This window comes from Podarcis vaucheri (genome assembly GCF_965113315.1).
Source record: "Podarcis vaucheri genome assembly, chromosome: 13".
NCBI classification, from domain to species: domain Eukaryota; kingdom Metazoa; phylum Chordata; class Lepidosauria; order Squamata; family Lacertidae; genus Podarcis; species Podarcis vaucheri.
The window spans coordinates 57717094-57732959 of NC_138751.1; the positions used below are offsets into that span (position 1 = coordinate 57717094).

The 15866-nt window shown below is 49.3% G+C and overlaps 2 protein-coding genes across 6 annotated transcripts in view; one reads left to right on the top strand and one right to left on the bottom strand.

Moving 5' to 3' along the window:
* MYO1H (myosin IH) overlaps positions 1-836 on the bottom strand; it is a 73959-nt gene extending 73123 nt beyond the window's left edge. The window contains 2 exon segments of the mRNA XM_082196072.1: positions 758-787; positions 789-836. Of these exon segments, the coding sequence (XP_082052198.1) occupies positions 758-787; positions 789-821 (63 nt within the window). The 5' untranslated portion in view covers positions 822-836.
* Positions 837-2750: 1914 nt separating this feature from the next.
* The window catches only part of FOXN4 (forkhead box N4), a 61716-nt gene continuing 48600 nt past the window's right edge, over positions 2751-15866 (top strand). For 3 of the 5 annotated variants that reach the window (XM_082196106.1, XM_082196110.1, XM_082196100.1), the window contains exons 1-2: positions 5114-5513; positions 10678-10773. The gene's annotated coding sequence lies outside the window, so the exon portion shown is untranslated. Of the gene's footprint in view, positions 2786-5113; positions 5514-10677; positions 10774-15866 lie in introns of those variants that run through there. The other 2 variants (XM_082196108.1, XM_082196107.1) reach the window with 2 other exon arrangements.

Below are 15866 nucleotides of genomic sequence, written 5' to 3' on the forward strand. Positions count from 1 at the left end.
GAACGTGGCCCTCAACAGAAAAAGGGGGTTCCCATCCCTCTTAGAAAGAATTAAATCAAAACTACTGGTGAATAAAAGGCAGGAGAGTGATGCCCCCTTTCCCTGCCCCACAACTGGAAATTTTGCTTGGCTTAACTGATTCAGAATTAACCCTCATGTCTTGCTCATAAATACAGATTTATCAACAAAGCTTTTGGAGGTGCTGCACTCTGGGGATAAGGCAAGATGCTCTTTGTAATCAGCACACTATACAGTTCTAAGAAACTGATGCTGCAATTACTTTTATTACTGGACAATACTGGACCAACCATCACATGCCAACCCTGTATCAAAGGTCTGGTCATGAAGAGAAGCATCCCTCCATCACCAAGAGGTCCCAGGCCCTGCAATGGAAGTTTACTAACGTGGAGCTGAGCAGGGGCTTAACATCTCCCATCAAGTAGAAGAGAACAGATGTCCCCGAGTCCTGGCAGAAAACAAGCACAGGCATCCTAGTCTAATTGCAGGTAGGGGAAACCATCATAAATCCCAGCCCAGGCATCGAGGCAAGTTGAGAAAGCTGACATTTGTCTGTTTATTTATCCTACATCTTAGAGAAATAGCAGGACAACAAAACAGATCCACTTTTGCATTTCGTGACTAAATCATCCCATTAAACCTTTCTCAGCTGCAACTCAATTCAAGCTCAATTCAAACTTAGCCAAAATCTACACTGTCCCCAGAGCAATTGCACAGAACACCTGCAACTTTAACTTACCCCTGCCTCAGTCCAAATGCTTGTGGGGTCAGATGTCGTGTTTGCAGCCAAGACCAAAGTTCATCTAGGACCTAGATTCTGGTTCCAGCACCAGGACGGTAGGATACTGAACTGCCGGATTCCAGCATTACCTTGTGGGTTAAATGTGTGCTGAGTTGGCAGCCCATTGCTGATTCTCAACTTAACAGATAGTTGGGGGGGGGGGGCAGGAACGGGACTTGCCGTACTTTGCATGCTCTCCTGGTTCCAAAAGTGCTGCACTCACTTTAACCCCAGGACAATGTTGTCAAGAAACTACCTGTCAAAAAGACAACGGCGCATCTGAAGGGCCGAGAGGAGCAAATGCATCTCAGCAGAAATTTTACAAAGTATCACTCTGCACGTTCCCAATCAATTGTGACATCAGCCTTTTTGACCTGCCCAAGCCTCGCTCTCAAATCCAGTATCACAGAGCAATGCAGTGACCCTCAACATAACAGCAACTTCCCTGGAGTCGATTGTGAGCTGAGCAGTTGCAAAGTCGAACCAGGGAAACAAACCCAAAGGAAGGACTTGGGACATAGGAAAGCAAAGGCACCAGGGCACCAAATGCAGCCTGGACACTCAGGTTCCACACACAGCAGACTTTCAAAGCCCACGACTCTTGCCAAATAATCCCTAGAGGTGTGCCTTGTTAAGGGCACTGGGAATTTTAGCACTGTGAAGGATAAGCTACAGTTCCCAAGATTCTTGGGAGGGGGAATATGCACTTCTGATGAGCTTTAAATGCATGGTGTGTTCAGCTTGGATTAAATCTGGGTCTGAGAACCTGCAGCCCCCCAGGTGCTGTTGGGCTTCAGGTCTCATCAGACCTGGCAAGAAGTTGGGAATGGAGGGACTTGGAATCCAACCCCTGGGAGGTCACAGGAGACACAGACACATCTTGGAGTGAGAAGTTAGTGGGCACCCTCCCCTACTAGCAAACTCTGAGAAATGGAGTTCTGTTTCATCACTTGTAATTTGCTGCCCTGAGCTCCTTTGGGAGGAAGATCAGGTTAATAAATAAACAAATCCATACAACGTTCTCAGCCCCTCAACCAAACAGCGCCCAAGATTCTTGGTGGGCAGTCAAACAGGCTTCCCTGTGAGTTTAGACACACTCTGGATGCTCCCCCATCTTCCATAGCTTCATTCCAGTGCAGAGCTTGGACCACCTTCCCCTGCCCTCCTCGTTCTGCCCTTCTGCCCCTGTGAGCTGCTGGCCAGACACTGCTGCGCCTTTCCCAGGAAGACCAACCAACTAAAGTGCACCTCATAGCACGAGAATGAAGTTAGTTGACATGTGACGGGACAAGGCCTTCTTAGGGACAGCCCCAGTGGGCTCCCTCTCTTCTAGCCCTCAAGCAAACCTGAAGAGGGCTATTTAGTGCTTTACTTTTTGAACCCCGCTGCTACAAATAGGTTTCCTGTTGCCCCAGTTCTTGTAACCCCTCAGTTCTGTATTTTCTTGCATGATAAGCTATTGTGTGGGCTCTTGTAGCCAAAAGGCAAAATATAGCCAGGGCTATTTTTCTAGAAAAATAGGTGCAATGGCACCCACCTGAGAGGTGCCAGACCTGAGTTCCATCTGAAAAAAGCCCCAAATATAAGCCTAATACAGTGGTACCTCTAGTTACGAACGTAGTTTGTTCTGGAGGTCCATTCTTAAGCTGAAACCGTTCTTATCCTGAGGCACACTTTTGCTAATGGGGCCTCCGGCGCGCGAATTCCATTCACATCCTGGGGCAAAGTTTGCAACCAGGAGCAGCTACTTCCGGGTTAGTGGAGCTCGTAACCTGAAGTGTTCGTAGCCAGAGGTACCACTGTATAAGGGGCATTCAGCAGCACTGACAAATGCCCTAGCTATACCTGGCCCCTCATTTTCTCAGTTGCCCAACTTCAAGCCTAGGTGCATTGGGGGCAGTGAATCAACACCCTCCAGCAGGAACGTTAACCAGGCGGCCACCCCCGCGGGGCACCCCGTTCCACGCAGGAGCAAGGCCACTGGGTGTCTAAGTGCTACCACAGCCTGCCCCAGTGGGAGCAAATGCCTGACTAGGGAGCTGCCTTCTATGCCAGTGTTTCCCAACCTTTTTTGGGCAAAGGCACACTTGTTTCATGAAAAAAATCTTGAGGCACACCACCATTACAGCCCCGTGACGTCAGCGTGCAGCGTCACGCCGGGAGGGACATGAATTGCTAGCAAATTACATAATCACCTCCTTGAGGGCTGGCTCATCTTCTCCGAAGGCAGAACCCCATTAATTAACAGCACAGACTCACACCATAGCCAAGACGAGGGGGGAAAACCTCAGTCATGCACATGTGGGGGCTAAATGAGGACGAAGACCGGGCAGAGAGCAGGGTTCAAATCACCCCACCTGGCCAGGACAATCCCTGGGTGCCCCCTTGGGCCACTCGCCTGACCCACCTCACAGGGCTGTTGTTGCGAGGATAACACGGGGAGAACCACGTGCGCCCCCGGGAGCTCCTTGGAGGAGAAAGCAGGCGATGAATGCAATGCACGAAATATATGAGAGGCGACCAGGTTTTGCAGGTGAGGGGCCCCCGCCAGCCTCCGCTTCCAACACCCGGCGCAACGACGCCGAAGTTTCCCCCCGGGCTCGGCTTGGGGAGCAGCGCTGCTCCCCCCCCCCGGCTCCCCTTCGCCCTCCCGGCTCTCTCTGCCGCCCACTGGGGATCCCCCTCACCTGCCAAGTCCGGAGCGCCGGTGGAAGTTGCATGCATGCATGCAGGGCGCCGCGTTGCCATTGCATTGCACTGCACTCCATGCAACGCCTGCACACATGCATTGCCTTGCACGCCCGCCAAGGGGTCTCCCCGCGGTCCAATGCGTCCCCTCCGGCGCGGATGCAGCATTGCAAAAATAAAAAACCCCCGACGCAGCCCTACCTGGGGGGCAGCCTCCGCCTCTGCCGCTCCGCCTCCGCGGGGATCCCCGGGCTCCATCCTGCCGCCCGATCTCCGCGGGGGCGCAGGCAGGCTGCGTGGGGTCTGCGCGGAAGAGCCCCTGCCCGCCCGGCCGCCGCCGCTGTGCTCATTCCATGGCTGGGAGAAGAGCGCTTCAAACAAAACGCCCGGCCCGCCAGGCCACGCTGGGAAACGTAGTTTGCGCACCCCGCGCGGGCGCGGAGCCCAAGGGCGAGGGGACTATGGATCCCGGCAGCCCCCGCGCCGGGGACGGAGGGGGAGAGGCCGGGTGCAGGGATGGAGGGACGGGTGGGCGAGCGAGTGAGTGAGTGGCAGCCGCCAAGCCTTGGCCGAGAGCCAGGAAGGGCCTCCCCGGAGGAGGAGGAGGAGGAGGGAGGCGCAGAGCGGGAGGGAGGGAACCCCAGGGGTCATCTAGTGACGGCGCCCCAATCGAAAATTTGACTTTAAAAAAAAATAATCTTTCGAATTTTTTAATTTTTCCCGCGGCACACCAGGCAACATCTCGCGGCACACTAGTGTGCCGCGGAACAGTGGTTGGGAAACACTGTTCTATGCAATGCGACCATTTTGTAGGCCTCACTTTGTTTGATTAGCTAAAATTAAGGAGTTTGCATAACGGGACTCTTTCATGGGGCGGGGAGGGGAAGAGTTTTATTACTTCCACATCACAAGAAATGCAGAAGAACTTGGCTGGAGAGAAGTGTTTCCTTTGCTGCCCCGTTTTATTGGCCGAAGCGATGGCTAAGGTGGCTCCCTGGGGCGTCCGAATCCTCCTTCCCGGCAGTGGGGAGCTTATGGGGGGCGCGGCAGCTCGGGAGCCCCCCGCCCCCCGCCGATGCCCCCAGCGCCTCTCCCCTGAGGCAGCCGACAAAGCTCCCTGGGAGGGACGGAGGGGAACAGGAAAGCCTGGCGTGGCCCCTTCAGCTCCAGCGCTCCCAAGTTCCCCGGCAATAAACCCCAGGCGCGGGGTCTCCCTGCTGCCTCCCCCCGTTTCAGACGCGCCTCTTTCTTGTACTGAAGGGGATGAGAAAGTCCAGGACAGAGAGAAGTCCTCTTCCCTTCCCTGCCCATACTTTTCTCCCGGAGCTCCGCTTACCTCCTCCGCCTCCGCCATGCTGCCTCTCCTGCAAGGAGCAGCCACCGGCAGAGCCATTTTGCGCGGGGCTCTTCTTGGGCCCCAGCCCCGCCGTCCCTTTAAAGGCGCAGCTTCCCCCAAAGGGCTCTGGGAGTTGTAGTTTGTGGGGTGCTGAGAGGAGGAGACTGCGAACTGCAGCTCTGGGAAGGGAACTCTCAGCGCCCTCCACAAACTACGGCTCCCAGAAACCTTTGGAGGAAGGCCTGCCTGGCGCTTGAGGTGGGTGGCGTGCCCATGGCCTCGGTCCCAAGGGTGCGGGGGCAGGTGCGGCGGGGCCCTCTTGTGTTTAGGAGACGGGGCCCCTTCAGATAAGGACACCCGGTGGAGCACAGTGAACCAACGGGGCTTAATGGCAAGAGGAAGAATTGCCATTCCAGTTCATAAGCGCTTGGGTTGCAATTTCCATTGGAAACGGGGCTTCCTTCTGAGTAGACAAGCACCGGATCACACTCTGAACTGCTTTACAGTTGGTGGATGAGAGAACATAGACCTTAGATTCAGGGGCTCTGACTTGTTAAAGACAAGAAAACAGTTTGCGGGTGTCCTGTGAAATCACAGAAGCATCACCAGTTGGGTGGTACCTCCTCCCCCCTCCTGTATTTGACTGAGCCTGTGCTTTTTTCAGCAACCAGCAAGGCAGCAATTAAACAGGTGAAGCTTTATCTGTCACTTAACTCTGTGCCAAGCAAACCTCCTAGTGTATAATGTTAAAGGGGAATGAGCAGGTCTACTTTATTTGAATGAATGACATCCCTGCGCAGGACTTTTACTTTCTTACTTTCTCTCTCCCCCCCCCCCTTTCAATAATGTTGTTATGGTGTAAAAGGCTCTAGAGAACCACTTAATGCAAACATTGCTTTTACCAGACAAGCAACCACAACAGCGATGCCTCGTGTAATAAATAAGTGAACGAACAGGTTCTGTCCACCGCCACTGCCACTTCATGGCTGACTGCATTAGGAAATGAGATTTTTATAACGGCCTGGCTGGAAGCAAACAAATGACCCATTTGTTTGGAGGGAACAGCTGCAGTCGCCTGCGATTCCTGCACAATGTTTGCCATCTTGCCAAAGGTTGCAGGCAGCTTTACCTGCAGCAATTGCATGTTGATTGCCCTCTTAAAAGACAAAGTCCAGCAACTGGAGGAACGTGTAGCTACAGCTCCAAAGAATTAGAGAGCTGGAGCTCTTCTTGGAAGCAACAGAGCACACCGTCTCCACCAAGGAGGAGACAGGGGACTCCCCTGAGAAGGAGTCTAGTTCACCAACACAGGAGCCAGATATATGGAGAAACGTGACTCAAAGAAGTAGGAGGCCCAGGGTTCACTCTGATTGCTTAGAAATACACAATCGCTTTGAGGTCCTCTCCCCTAGCATGGAAGACGAAGAGCAGACTCCATTTGAGGATCTCTCCCTCATTACAGTCGATCAGGTATATGAAGACGAGCAGCAAAGTCAGTCCTCAGGGAATGTGCAGGCGACCTTGGAACGGACAGCTCACGGAAGAACCCCGACCAAACCCAAGAGGAGGCGTGTAGTGGTGATAGGGGATTCCCTACTGAGGGGAACAGAAGCAGTGATCTGTGGGCCTGACAAGATGTCTCGGGAAGTGTGCTGTCTCCCCGGGGCTAAGATCCAAGATGTAACTGAACGACTGCAAGGAATCATAAAACCCACTGACAAATACCCCTTCCTCTTGGTTCATGTGGGAACCAATGACACTGCAAGCAATAGCCTCCAGAAGATCAAAAGAGACTACGAGGCTCTCGGCAGGAAATTGAAGCAACTAAATGCACAAATTGTCATCTCATCTGTCCTCCCAGTTGAACGACGTGGCCCAGAGAGAGTGGGGAAAATAGTGGAAGTGAACAGCTGGCTTCGCAAATGGTGTAAACAGGAACGGTTTGGATTCTTAGATCACGGACTGCAGTTTCTTGAAGATGGACTTCTGGCAAGTGATGGGCTGCACCTCACAACGGTTGGGAGAAATGTTTTTGCCAAAAATCTCAGAAACCTCATCAGGAGGGCTTTAAACTGACTAATGTGGGGGAGGGAGACAGTGCTCCTGAAGGTAGGAGTCTATCAATTAATGAAGATGATCATCCAAATGTCATAGACCAAATGGAGCAAACAGCACGCGGACCTAGTGGTGGGAGGAAAAAATCCTTAAATAAGAGACACGGGGGAATGATTAATGGACTTCAATGTCTATACACTAATGCGCAAAGCATGGGAAATAAACAAGATGAGCTTGAGCTCTTGGTACAGCAAACTAAATATGACATAATAGGCATCACTGAAACCTGGTGGGATAAGTCCCACGATTGGAATGTAATAATGGGGGGATACAATCTATTTCAGAGAAACAGACCAGACAAGAAAGGAGGAGGAGTGGCGTTATATGTCAGGGATGTGTATACCTGTGAAGAGATCCAAGATTTAGATCCTCAAAGCCAAAGTGAGAGCATTTGGGTCAAAATTAAGGGAGAGAAGAATAACAGAGACCTCATTGTGGGAGTTTACTATAGATCCCCAAGCCAAACGGAGGACATAGATGATGCCTTCCTGGAACAGATGGCCAAGCATGCAAAAGGAAGGGAGATAGTAGTAATGGGGGACTTCAATTACCCGGATATTTGTTGGACGTCAAACTCAGCCAAGAGCATAAGGTCAAACAGATTCCTCACTGGCCTTGCAGACAACTTCATTGTCCAGAAAGTGGGAGAAGCAACAAGAGGAACAGCCATTTTAGATCTGGTCCTAACCAATGTTGATGACCTGGTTAGTGGGGTAGAAGTGGAAGGATCATTAGGCGCGAGTGATCATGCTCTTCTGAAGTTTACTATACAGCGGAAAGGAGCAGCCAAGCATACTAGGACTCAATTTCTTGACTTTGAGAAAGCCGACTTCATAAAACTTAGGGAAGTGCTGGGTGAGATCCCATGGACAACAATACTAAAAGGAAAGAGAGTTCATGATGGCTGGGAGTTTGTTAAGAGGGAGATAGTAAAAGCACAACGTCAGGCAATACCAATGAGACGGAAACATGGAAGGTGCCTAAAGAAGCCAGGGTGGCTATCTAAAGAACTTTTAACTGAATTAAGATTAAAAAAGAATGTGTACAAAAAATGGAAAAGGGGGGAAACCACCAAAGAGGAATTCAAACAAATAGCCAGCACGTGTAGACACAAAGTCAGAAAAGCTAAAGCACAGAATGAACTCAGGCTTGCTAGAGAGGTTAAAAGCAACAAAAAAGGCTTTTATGGGTATGTTCGTAGCAAAAGGAAGAACAAAGAAACAATGGGGTCACTCAGAGGAGAAGATGGTGAAATGCAAACAGGGGACACAGAAAGGGCTGAACTACTCAAAGCCTTCTTTGCCTCAGTCTTCTCCGATAAAGAAAACAATGCCCGACCTGAAGAATTTGGAGCAAATGATTCAGCAAAGGAAACACAGCCCAGAATAACTAAGGAGATAGTACAATAATATTTGGCTAGTTTAGATGTATTCAAGTCTCCAGGGCCAGATGAACTGCATCCAAGAGTATTAAAAGAACTGGCAGATGTGATCTCAGAACCACTGGCAGTCATCTTTGAGAATTCCTGGAGAACAGGCGAAGTCCCGGCAGACTGGAGGAGGGCAAATGTTGTCCCTATTTTCAAAAAGGGGAAAAGAGAGGACCCAAATAATTACCGCCCAGTCAGTCTGACATCAATACCAGGGAAGATTCTGGAGCAGATCATTAAGCAAACAGTCTGTGAGCACCTAGAAAGGAATGCTGTGATCACCAATAGTCAGCATGTATTTCTGAAAAATAAGTCATGTCGGACTAACCTGATCTCGTTTTTTGACAGAATTACAAGCCTGGTAGATGAAGGGAACGCAGTGGATGTAGCCTACCTTGATTTCAGCAAGGCATTTGACAAGGTGCCCCATGATATTCTTGTAAAGAAGCTAGTAAAATGCGGTCTTGACTATGCTACCACTGAGTGGATTTGTAACTGGCTGACTGACCGAACCCAAAGGGTGCTCATCAATGGTTCCTCTTCATCCTGGAGAAGAGTGACTAGTGGGGTGCCACAGGGTTCTGTCTTGGGCCCGGTCTTATTCAACATCTTTATCAACGACTTGGATGATGGACTCAAGGGCATCCTGATCAAATTTGCAGATGACACCAAACTGGGAGGGGTGGCTAACACCCCAGAGGACAGGATCACACTTCAAAACGACCTTGACAGATTAGAGAACTGGGCAAAAATAAACAAGATGAATTTTAACAGGGAGAAATGTAAATTATTGCACTTGGGCAAAAAAAATGAGAGGCACAAATACAAGATGGGTGACACCTGGCTTGAGAGCAGTACATGTGAAAAGGATCTAGGAGTCTTAGTTGACCACAAACTTGACATGAGCCAACAGTGTGACGCGGCAGCTAAAAAAGCCAATGCAATTCTGGGCTGCATCAATAGGAGTATAGCATCTAGATCAAGGGAAGTAATAGTGCCACTGTATTCTGCTCTGGTCAGACCACACCTGGAGTACTGTGTCCAGTTCTGGGCACCACAATTCAAGAAGGACACTGACAAACTGGAACGTGTCCAGAGGAGGGCAACCAAAATGGTCAAAGGCCTGGAAACGATGCCTTATGAGGAACGGCTAAGGGAGCTGGGCATGTTTAGCTTGGAGAAGAGGAGGTTAAGGGGTGATATGATAGCCATGTTCAAATATATAAAAGGATGTCACATAGAGGAGGGAGAAAGGTTGTTTTCTGCTGCTCCAGAGAAGCGGACACGGAGCAATGGATCCAAACTACAAGAAAGAAGATTCCACCTAAACATTAGGAAGAACTTCCTGACAGTAAGAGCTGTTCGACAGTGGAATTTGCTGCCAAGGAGTGTGGTGGAGTCTCCTACTTTGGAGGTCTTTAAGCAGAGGCTTGACAACCATATGTCAGGAGTGCTCTGATGGTGTTTCCTGCTTGGCAGGGGGTTGGACTCGATGGCCCTTGTGGTCTCTTCCAACTCTATGATTCTATGATTCTATGATTCTATGACCCAACCCTAGTTAGATTTACTGCCGCATCTTCCCTGTCATGATTATTATAAGCCCTGTTTGGCTGTGGAGAAGCAGGAAGGAGAATGAGCTTTGGGAGTGGTGGGGTTTTAATAAGCGGGCTGGGGTGGGCACCCACACCTCACAGTGGGTTGGGAAATTTAAATATAATGGAACTTTAACAATGCAGTCCTATATATGTCTATTCAGAGATAACCCCCACTGAGCACAATGGGACTTACCCCCAGGTAAGCATGCGTTGGAGTGCAGCCTAAGTAATTTGGCCATATTAAAGGGGTCCCAACCGTGGCCTCCTTTAGTTCTGTGCTCTTCACCCCAGTAACTAGAGCTCTGGTCTGAAGCTAGTTCTGGCCAAGGCCAGGTCTCCTGGCCACAAAGGCCACACTCCAAGTCTCTCCTTTCTCATGACAAAGGTCACATTTCTGGATGCACTAAATGACTCTGCCCTAGAACACCTGGCTGTTAAAAGAAGGAAGTTTGCAGACCTGAAGCTGCAACCCCAGAGTCGGCCACGACTGGACCTAATGGTCAGGGGTCCCTTTACCTTTACTAGGAAGTGTGTTGGCCAAGGGCTTTCCCTCACTCTCCACCCCTGAAGACAGACATTCCCCCAACATGATGAATGTTTTCTTTTGAGCATGCAAGGCTCTACTGCTGTCCTTCCTTATTTCAAAAGGGTATTTGGCAATCTGGATTTATGTCTTGATTATCTCTCGTCACTGCATAATTATGTCTGTTGGCAGGAGTACCAGCATCCGATATCTAGCCTGCCATGGTTCCTCCCCAGAAGTCCGCCACTGGGTCTGATCTTGAGTGGCACCCAGGACCTGGTGCGAGAGGTGAGTGTTGTTGAGCCTGTTGGGAGCAGTGACCAAAGTGCTATGAAATGAAACAAACATGCAAATGGCCAGTTGCCAAGAAAATCCAATACAGTAACATTTGACTTCAAAAGAAGAAACTTCCCCCAAATAAGTTGAAAGGCAAAGCCAGGAGCTCCTTGTCAGGAATGACAAGGTTCTACTCCCTGGTTGCAAAGCTGGTTTGAAGGGAATCCTCTGGTGGGACTCCTTCCTGGTTCTGGTGCCCACCCACCCCCGACACATCCACTTTCATTTCCCACAATGCTCCAGAGCCATGCTGTGTCTGGGATACTGTGATGAATTAAAATGGCCAGCTGCCAGTTTGTGGCCCAGGGAGAAGGTGGGTGCTGGGGTGTCTGCAGCTGTTCCAGAGTGGCAGGTGCTGAGAGATGACCTCCCCAGCTGGGGATCCTGCAGCAGGCTGGACCAGCTCCATACAAACGTGTTGCTGTTGCTCGTACTGTAGTCTTATAATACCACCAGAGTATATGGTGCTACACAAGGAATGAGATTCTAGGTTTCTGCCCCATGGAGCTCAAATTCTGCGGAGCTCAAATTCTACCCAGGTTGCAGGTCAGGACCATCCCAGACTTTGAATTTTCAGGGCCCAGACTTGAGACCCAGGGCCGACCCCCCTGGTGACATCACAGGGGCAGGCCCCAGAGATGGAAAGTAGGTAATTGGGAGAGGGGAGCAGAGGACAGCAAATTCCTTCAGAGTGTCTGTACTGTAATTTGCAGTTGCTGGGCTGAAGCTTGCAAGCTGCATGCACAGCGCTCTTAATCATTTTTACCATGATCACTAAAGGCGTTCTCTCCTCCACCTGCCACCTGGAGGGGGCCAGGCAACCTGGAGACAGACCAGGAAAGGCAACCCTACACTCCAGGGAGAAAACAGGAAGTGGAGGCCTAACTGGGATGGAAGAGTTTCAGAGCTGTGATCCCTGGCTTTCTTGGACTTGGTTGCTTGAATGCCAGTAGCACATCACAACACGTGGGGTGGATGCTGGAACCTTATGGATGATGCCCTTTCTCCATCAACTCTGAGATAGCTGGCTGTTAAGTTCCCTTTTACAGGTGCACACCCACCTCCAGCAGTTATCGGATGGAAACAGAACCCACCAGCTGTAACATCCATAATATCAAGATATTGTTTCCTGCAGCCAGCGGGAGACGTTAATGGAGGCAACATCCTATCTGCTTATTGACTCTGCCATAGCCTGTTGTCTGTTGCTTTAAAAGGCAAGGGCTGCCTTTCTCTCTGGGTGAAAGGCAGAGCAGAAGGCAAATACTCTTTTCCTAATGCACTTTGTTCTCAGTTGTTCAAAAGATGCCTCCATAGCTGCAACATGTAATATGGCAACCTCTTGGTGCCTTATTGTTCATGGGCTGGAATCTGGGCACATGCGCACCACAGGCAAGATGCAGTTCACCCCCTCACTTAGAAAATGAACTCCAGCAGCTCCTGCCAACAAGAAAAAGAAGGCGGCAAAACCAGGGGTTTCAGGGTGCCAGAACTGTCTCGGGTAAACAAGAGCAAATGCAGAGGAGGCGCTGAGAGCGTGGCCTGCCCGAGGTCACATAGTGCACCCACAGTCGAGGCAGCGGGAGACTCCATCTGCAGCCATGGAGCTGTGTGGCTGCCGAGAAGCGAAGCAAGCCCAGCCTAGGTCTGGACAGTTCTCCACCACGACAACCTCGCCCCATTGCTAAGATTACCTGGGCAGCCATCCCGAAGGCCGTTTCAAACAATGGTTCCAGCTAAGCCATTCAGAGCTCGCTTGGCGAGTTGCTTAGGATCCATCCAGCGTAGCCTCAACACGATGCCGTGAGTTATGAGAAGCGGCTCTTCCGTCCCAGTGGAGAAAGCTCAATAATTCATGCTGCATGTCGGTGGCTTTGCCCTTCGAGTCCCAGGGAGGTGAGTATTGGCTGCTTCTCCAGATAAGAGTGAGAAACCGGACCTTCCTAGAGATTATATTGCAGCCACTGCTGATCTTTGATTAGCCACAGGTACATTACAGGCTGAGCATGGAAATAAGCCAGAGATCACAAAAGGGATCGAGCTGAAAATGTCACTCTTCCCTCGTGACACCCCCTCCCTCCCATTGCCCACCACCCCAAATCACTGGACCCAACGGAGGCCAGTGTGCTTTTTGAGCTCAGAAGCCAAGGAAGCCCAACTAAGCCACAGCCTTCATGGTGAATAATGCATAGCTGGTGAGCAAAGTCACAGGATCTCTTGCCAAGTTGGGTCCAAGGCAGGCGGTGCTTAAAAATTAAAAGTGCAGAGAACTGGGCTAACAATAAGACCAAGAAGTTAATGTTTAATGTGCTCAATAACTCACAAGACATGATAATTCTGACTCCCGCTTCTCCCAATCCAATTTGTATTATCATGGACACAGACCAGCCTCTAAGTTACAGGCAATTACAAATGCAATTTGCAATTTACAGACCAGTAGAAGACTATTAGGAAGTATCAGCACAGCAAAGGACTAAGATAGGCATGTGCTCAGTGGATTGCTGCATTGCTAGCATGCTTGGTAAAGAGATTTAATATTCCAGTTCCTAGTAATGCTTGCTGATGCCCTGAATTTTGCCACTTTAGTAGTGATTTGTTTACAGCACCTGACAAAAGGACAGCGGTAAAATTATCTAATCTGCCTAGGAATTTAGAATCATAGAATCATAGAATCATAGAGTTGGAAGAGACCACAAGGGCCATCGAGTCCAACCCCCTGCCAAGCAGGAAACACCATCAGAGCACTCCTGACATATGGTTGTCAAGCCTCTGCTTAAAGACCTCCAAAGTAGGAGACTCCACCACACTCCTTGACAGCAAATTCCACTGTCGAACAGCTCTTACTGTCAGGAAGTTCTTCCTAATGTTTAGGTGGAATCTTCTTTCTTGTAGTTTGGATCCATTGCTCCGTGTCCGCTTCTCTGGAGCAGTAGAAAACAACCTTTCTCCCTCCTCTATGTGACATCCTTTTATATATTTGAACATGGCTATCATATCACCCCTTAACCTCCTCTTCTCCAGGCTAAACATGCCCAGCTCCCTTAGCCGTTCCTCATAAGGCATCGTTTCCAGGCCTTTGACCATTTTGGTTGCCCTCTTCTGGACACGTTCCAGTTTGTCAGTGTCCTTCTTGAATTGTGGTGCCCAGAACTGGACACAGTACTCCAGGTGTGGTCTGACCAGAGCAGAATACAGTGGCACTATTACTTCCCTTGATCTAGATGCTATACTCCTATTGATGCAGCCCAGAATTGCATTGGCTTTTTTAGCTGCCGCGTCACACTGTTGGCTCATGTCAAGTTTGTGGTCAACCAAGACTCCTAGATCCTTTTCACATGTACTGCTCTCAAGCCATACCCATCTTGTATTTGTCAATCTCAATACCCATCTTGTATTTGTGCCTCTCATTTTTTTTGCCCAAGTGCAATACTTTACATTTCTCCCTGTTAAAATTCATCTTGTTTGTTTTTGCCCAGTTCTCTAATCTGTCAAGGTCGTTTTGAAGTGTGATCCTGTCCTCTGGGGTGTTAGCCACCCCTCCCAGTTTGGTGTCATCTGCAAATTTGATCAGGATGCCCTTGAGTCCATCATCCAAGTCGTTGATAAAGATGTTGAATAAGACCGGGCCCAAGACAGAACCCTGTGGCACCCCACTAGTCACTCTTCTCCAGGATGAAGAGGAACCATTGATGAGCACCCTTTGGGTTCGGTCAGTCAGCCAGTTACAAATCCACTGAGTGGTAGCATAGTCAAGACCGCATTTTACCAGCTTCTTTACAAGAATATCATGGGGCACCTTGTCAAATGCTTTGCTGAAATCAAGGTAGGCTACATCCACTGTGTTCCCTTCATCTACCAGGCTTGTAATTCTGTCAAAAAACGAGATCAGGTTAGTCTGACATGACTTATTTTTCAGAAATCCATGCTGACTATTGGTGATCACAGCATTCCTTTCTAGGTGCTCACAGACTGTTTGCTTAATGATCTGCTCCAGAATCTTCCCTGCTATTGATGTCAGACTGACTGGACGGTAATTATTTGGGTCCTCTCTTTCCCCCTTTTTGAAAATAGGAACAACATTTGCCCTCCTCCAGTCTGCCGGGACTTCGCCTGTTCTCTAGGAATTCTCAAAGATGACTGCCAGTGGTTCTGAGATCACATCTGCCAGTTCTTTTAATACTCTTGGATGCAGTTCATCTGGCCCTGGAGACTTGAATACATCTAATCTAGCCAAATATTCTTGTACTATCTCCTTAGTTATTCTGGGCTGTGTTTCCTTTGCTGAATCATTTGCTTCAAATTCTTCAGGTCGGGCATTGTCTTCTTTATCGGAGAAGACTGAGGCAAAGAAGGCATTGAGGAGTTCAGCCCTTTCTGTGTCCCCTGTTTGCATTTCACCATCTTCTCCTCTGAGTGACCCCACTGTTTCTTTGTTCTTCCTTTTGCTACGAACATACCCATAAAAGCCTTTTTTGTTGCTTTTAACCTCTCTAGCAAGCCTGAGTTCATTCTGTGCTTTAGCTTTTCTGACTTTGTGTCTACACGTGCTGGCTATTTGTTTGAATTCCTCTTTGGTGGTTCCCCCCCTTTTCCATTTTTTGTACACATCCTTTTTTAATCTTAATTCAGTTAAAAGTTCTTTAGATAGCCACCCTGGTTTCTTTAGGCACCTTCCATGTTTTCGTCTCATTGGTATTGCCTGACGTTGTGCTTTTACTATCTCCGTCTTAACAAACTCCCAGCCATCATGAACTCCCTTTCCTTTTAGTATTGCTGTCCATGGGATCTCACCCAGCACTTCCCTAAGTTTTATGAAGTCGGCTTTCTTAAAGTCAAGAAATTGAGTCCTAGTATGCTTGGCTGCTCCTTTCCACTGTATAGTAAACTTCAGAAGAGCATGATCACTCGCGCCTAATGATCCTTCCACATCTACCCCACTAACCAGGTCATCAACATTGGTTAGGACCAGGTCTAAAATGGCTGTTCCTCTTGTTGCTTCTCCCACTTTCTGGACAATGAAGTTGTCTGCAAGGCCAGTGAGGAATCTG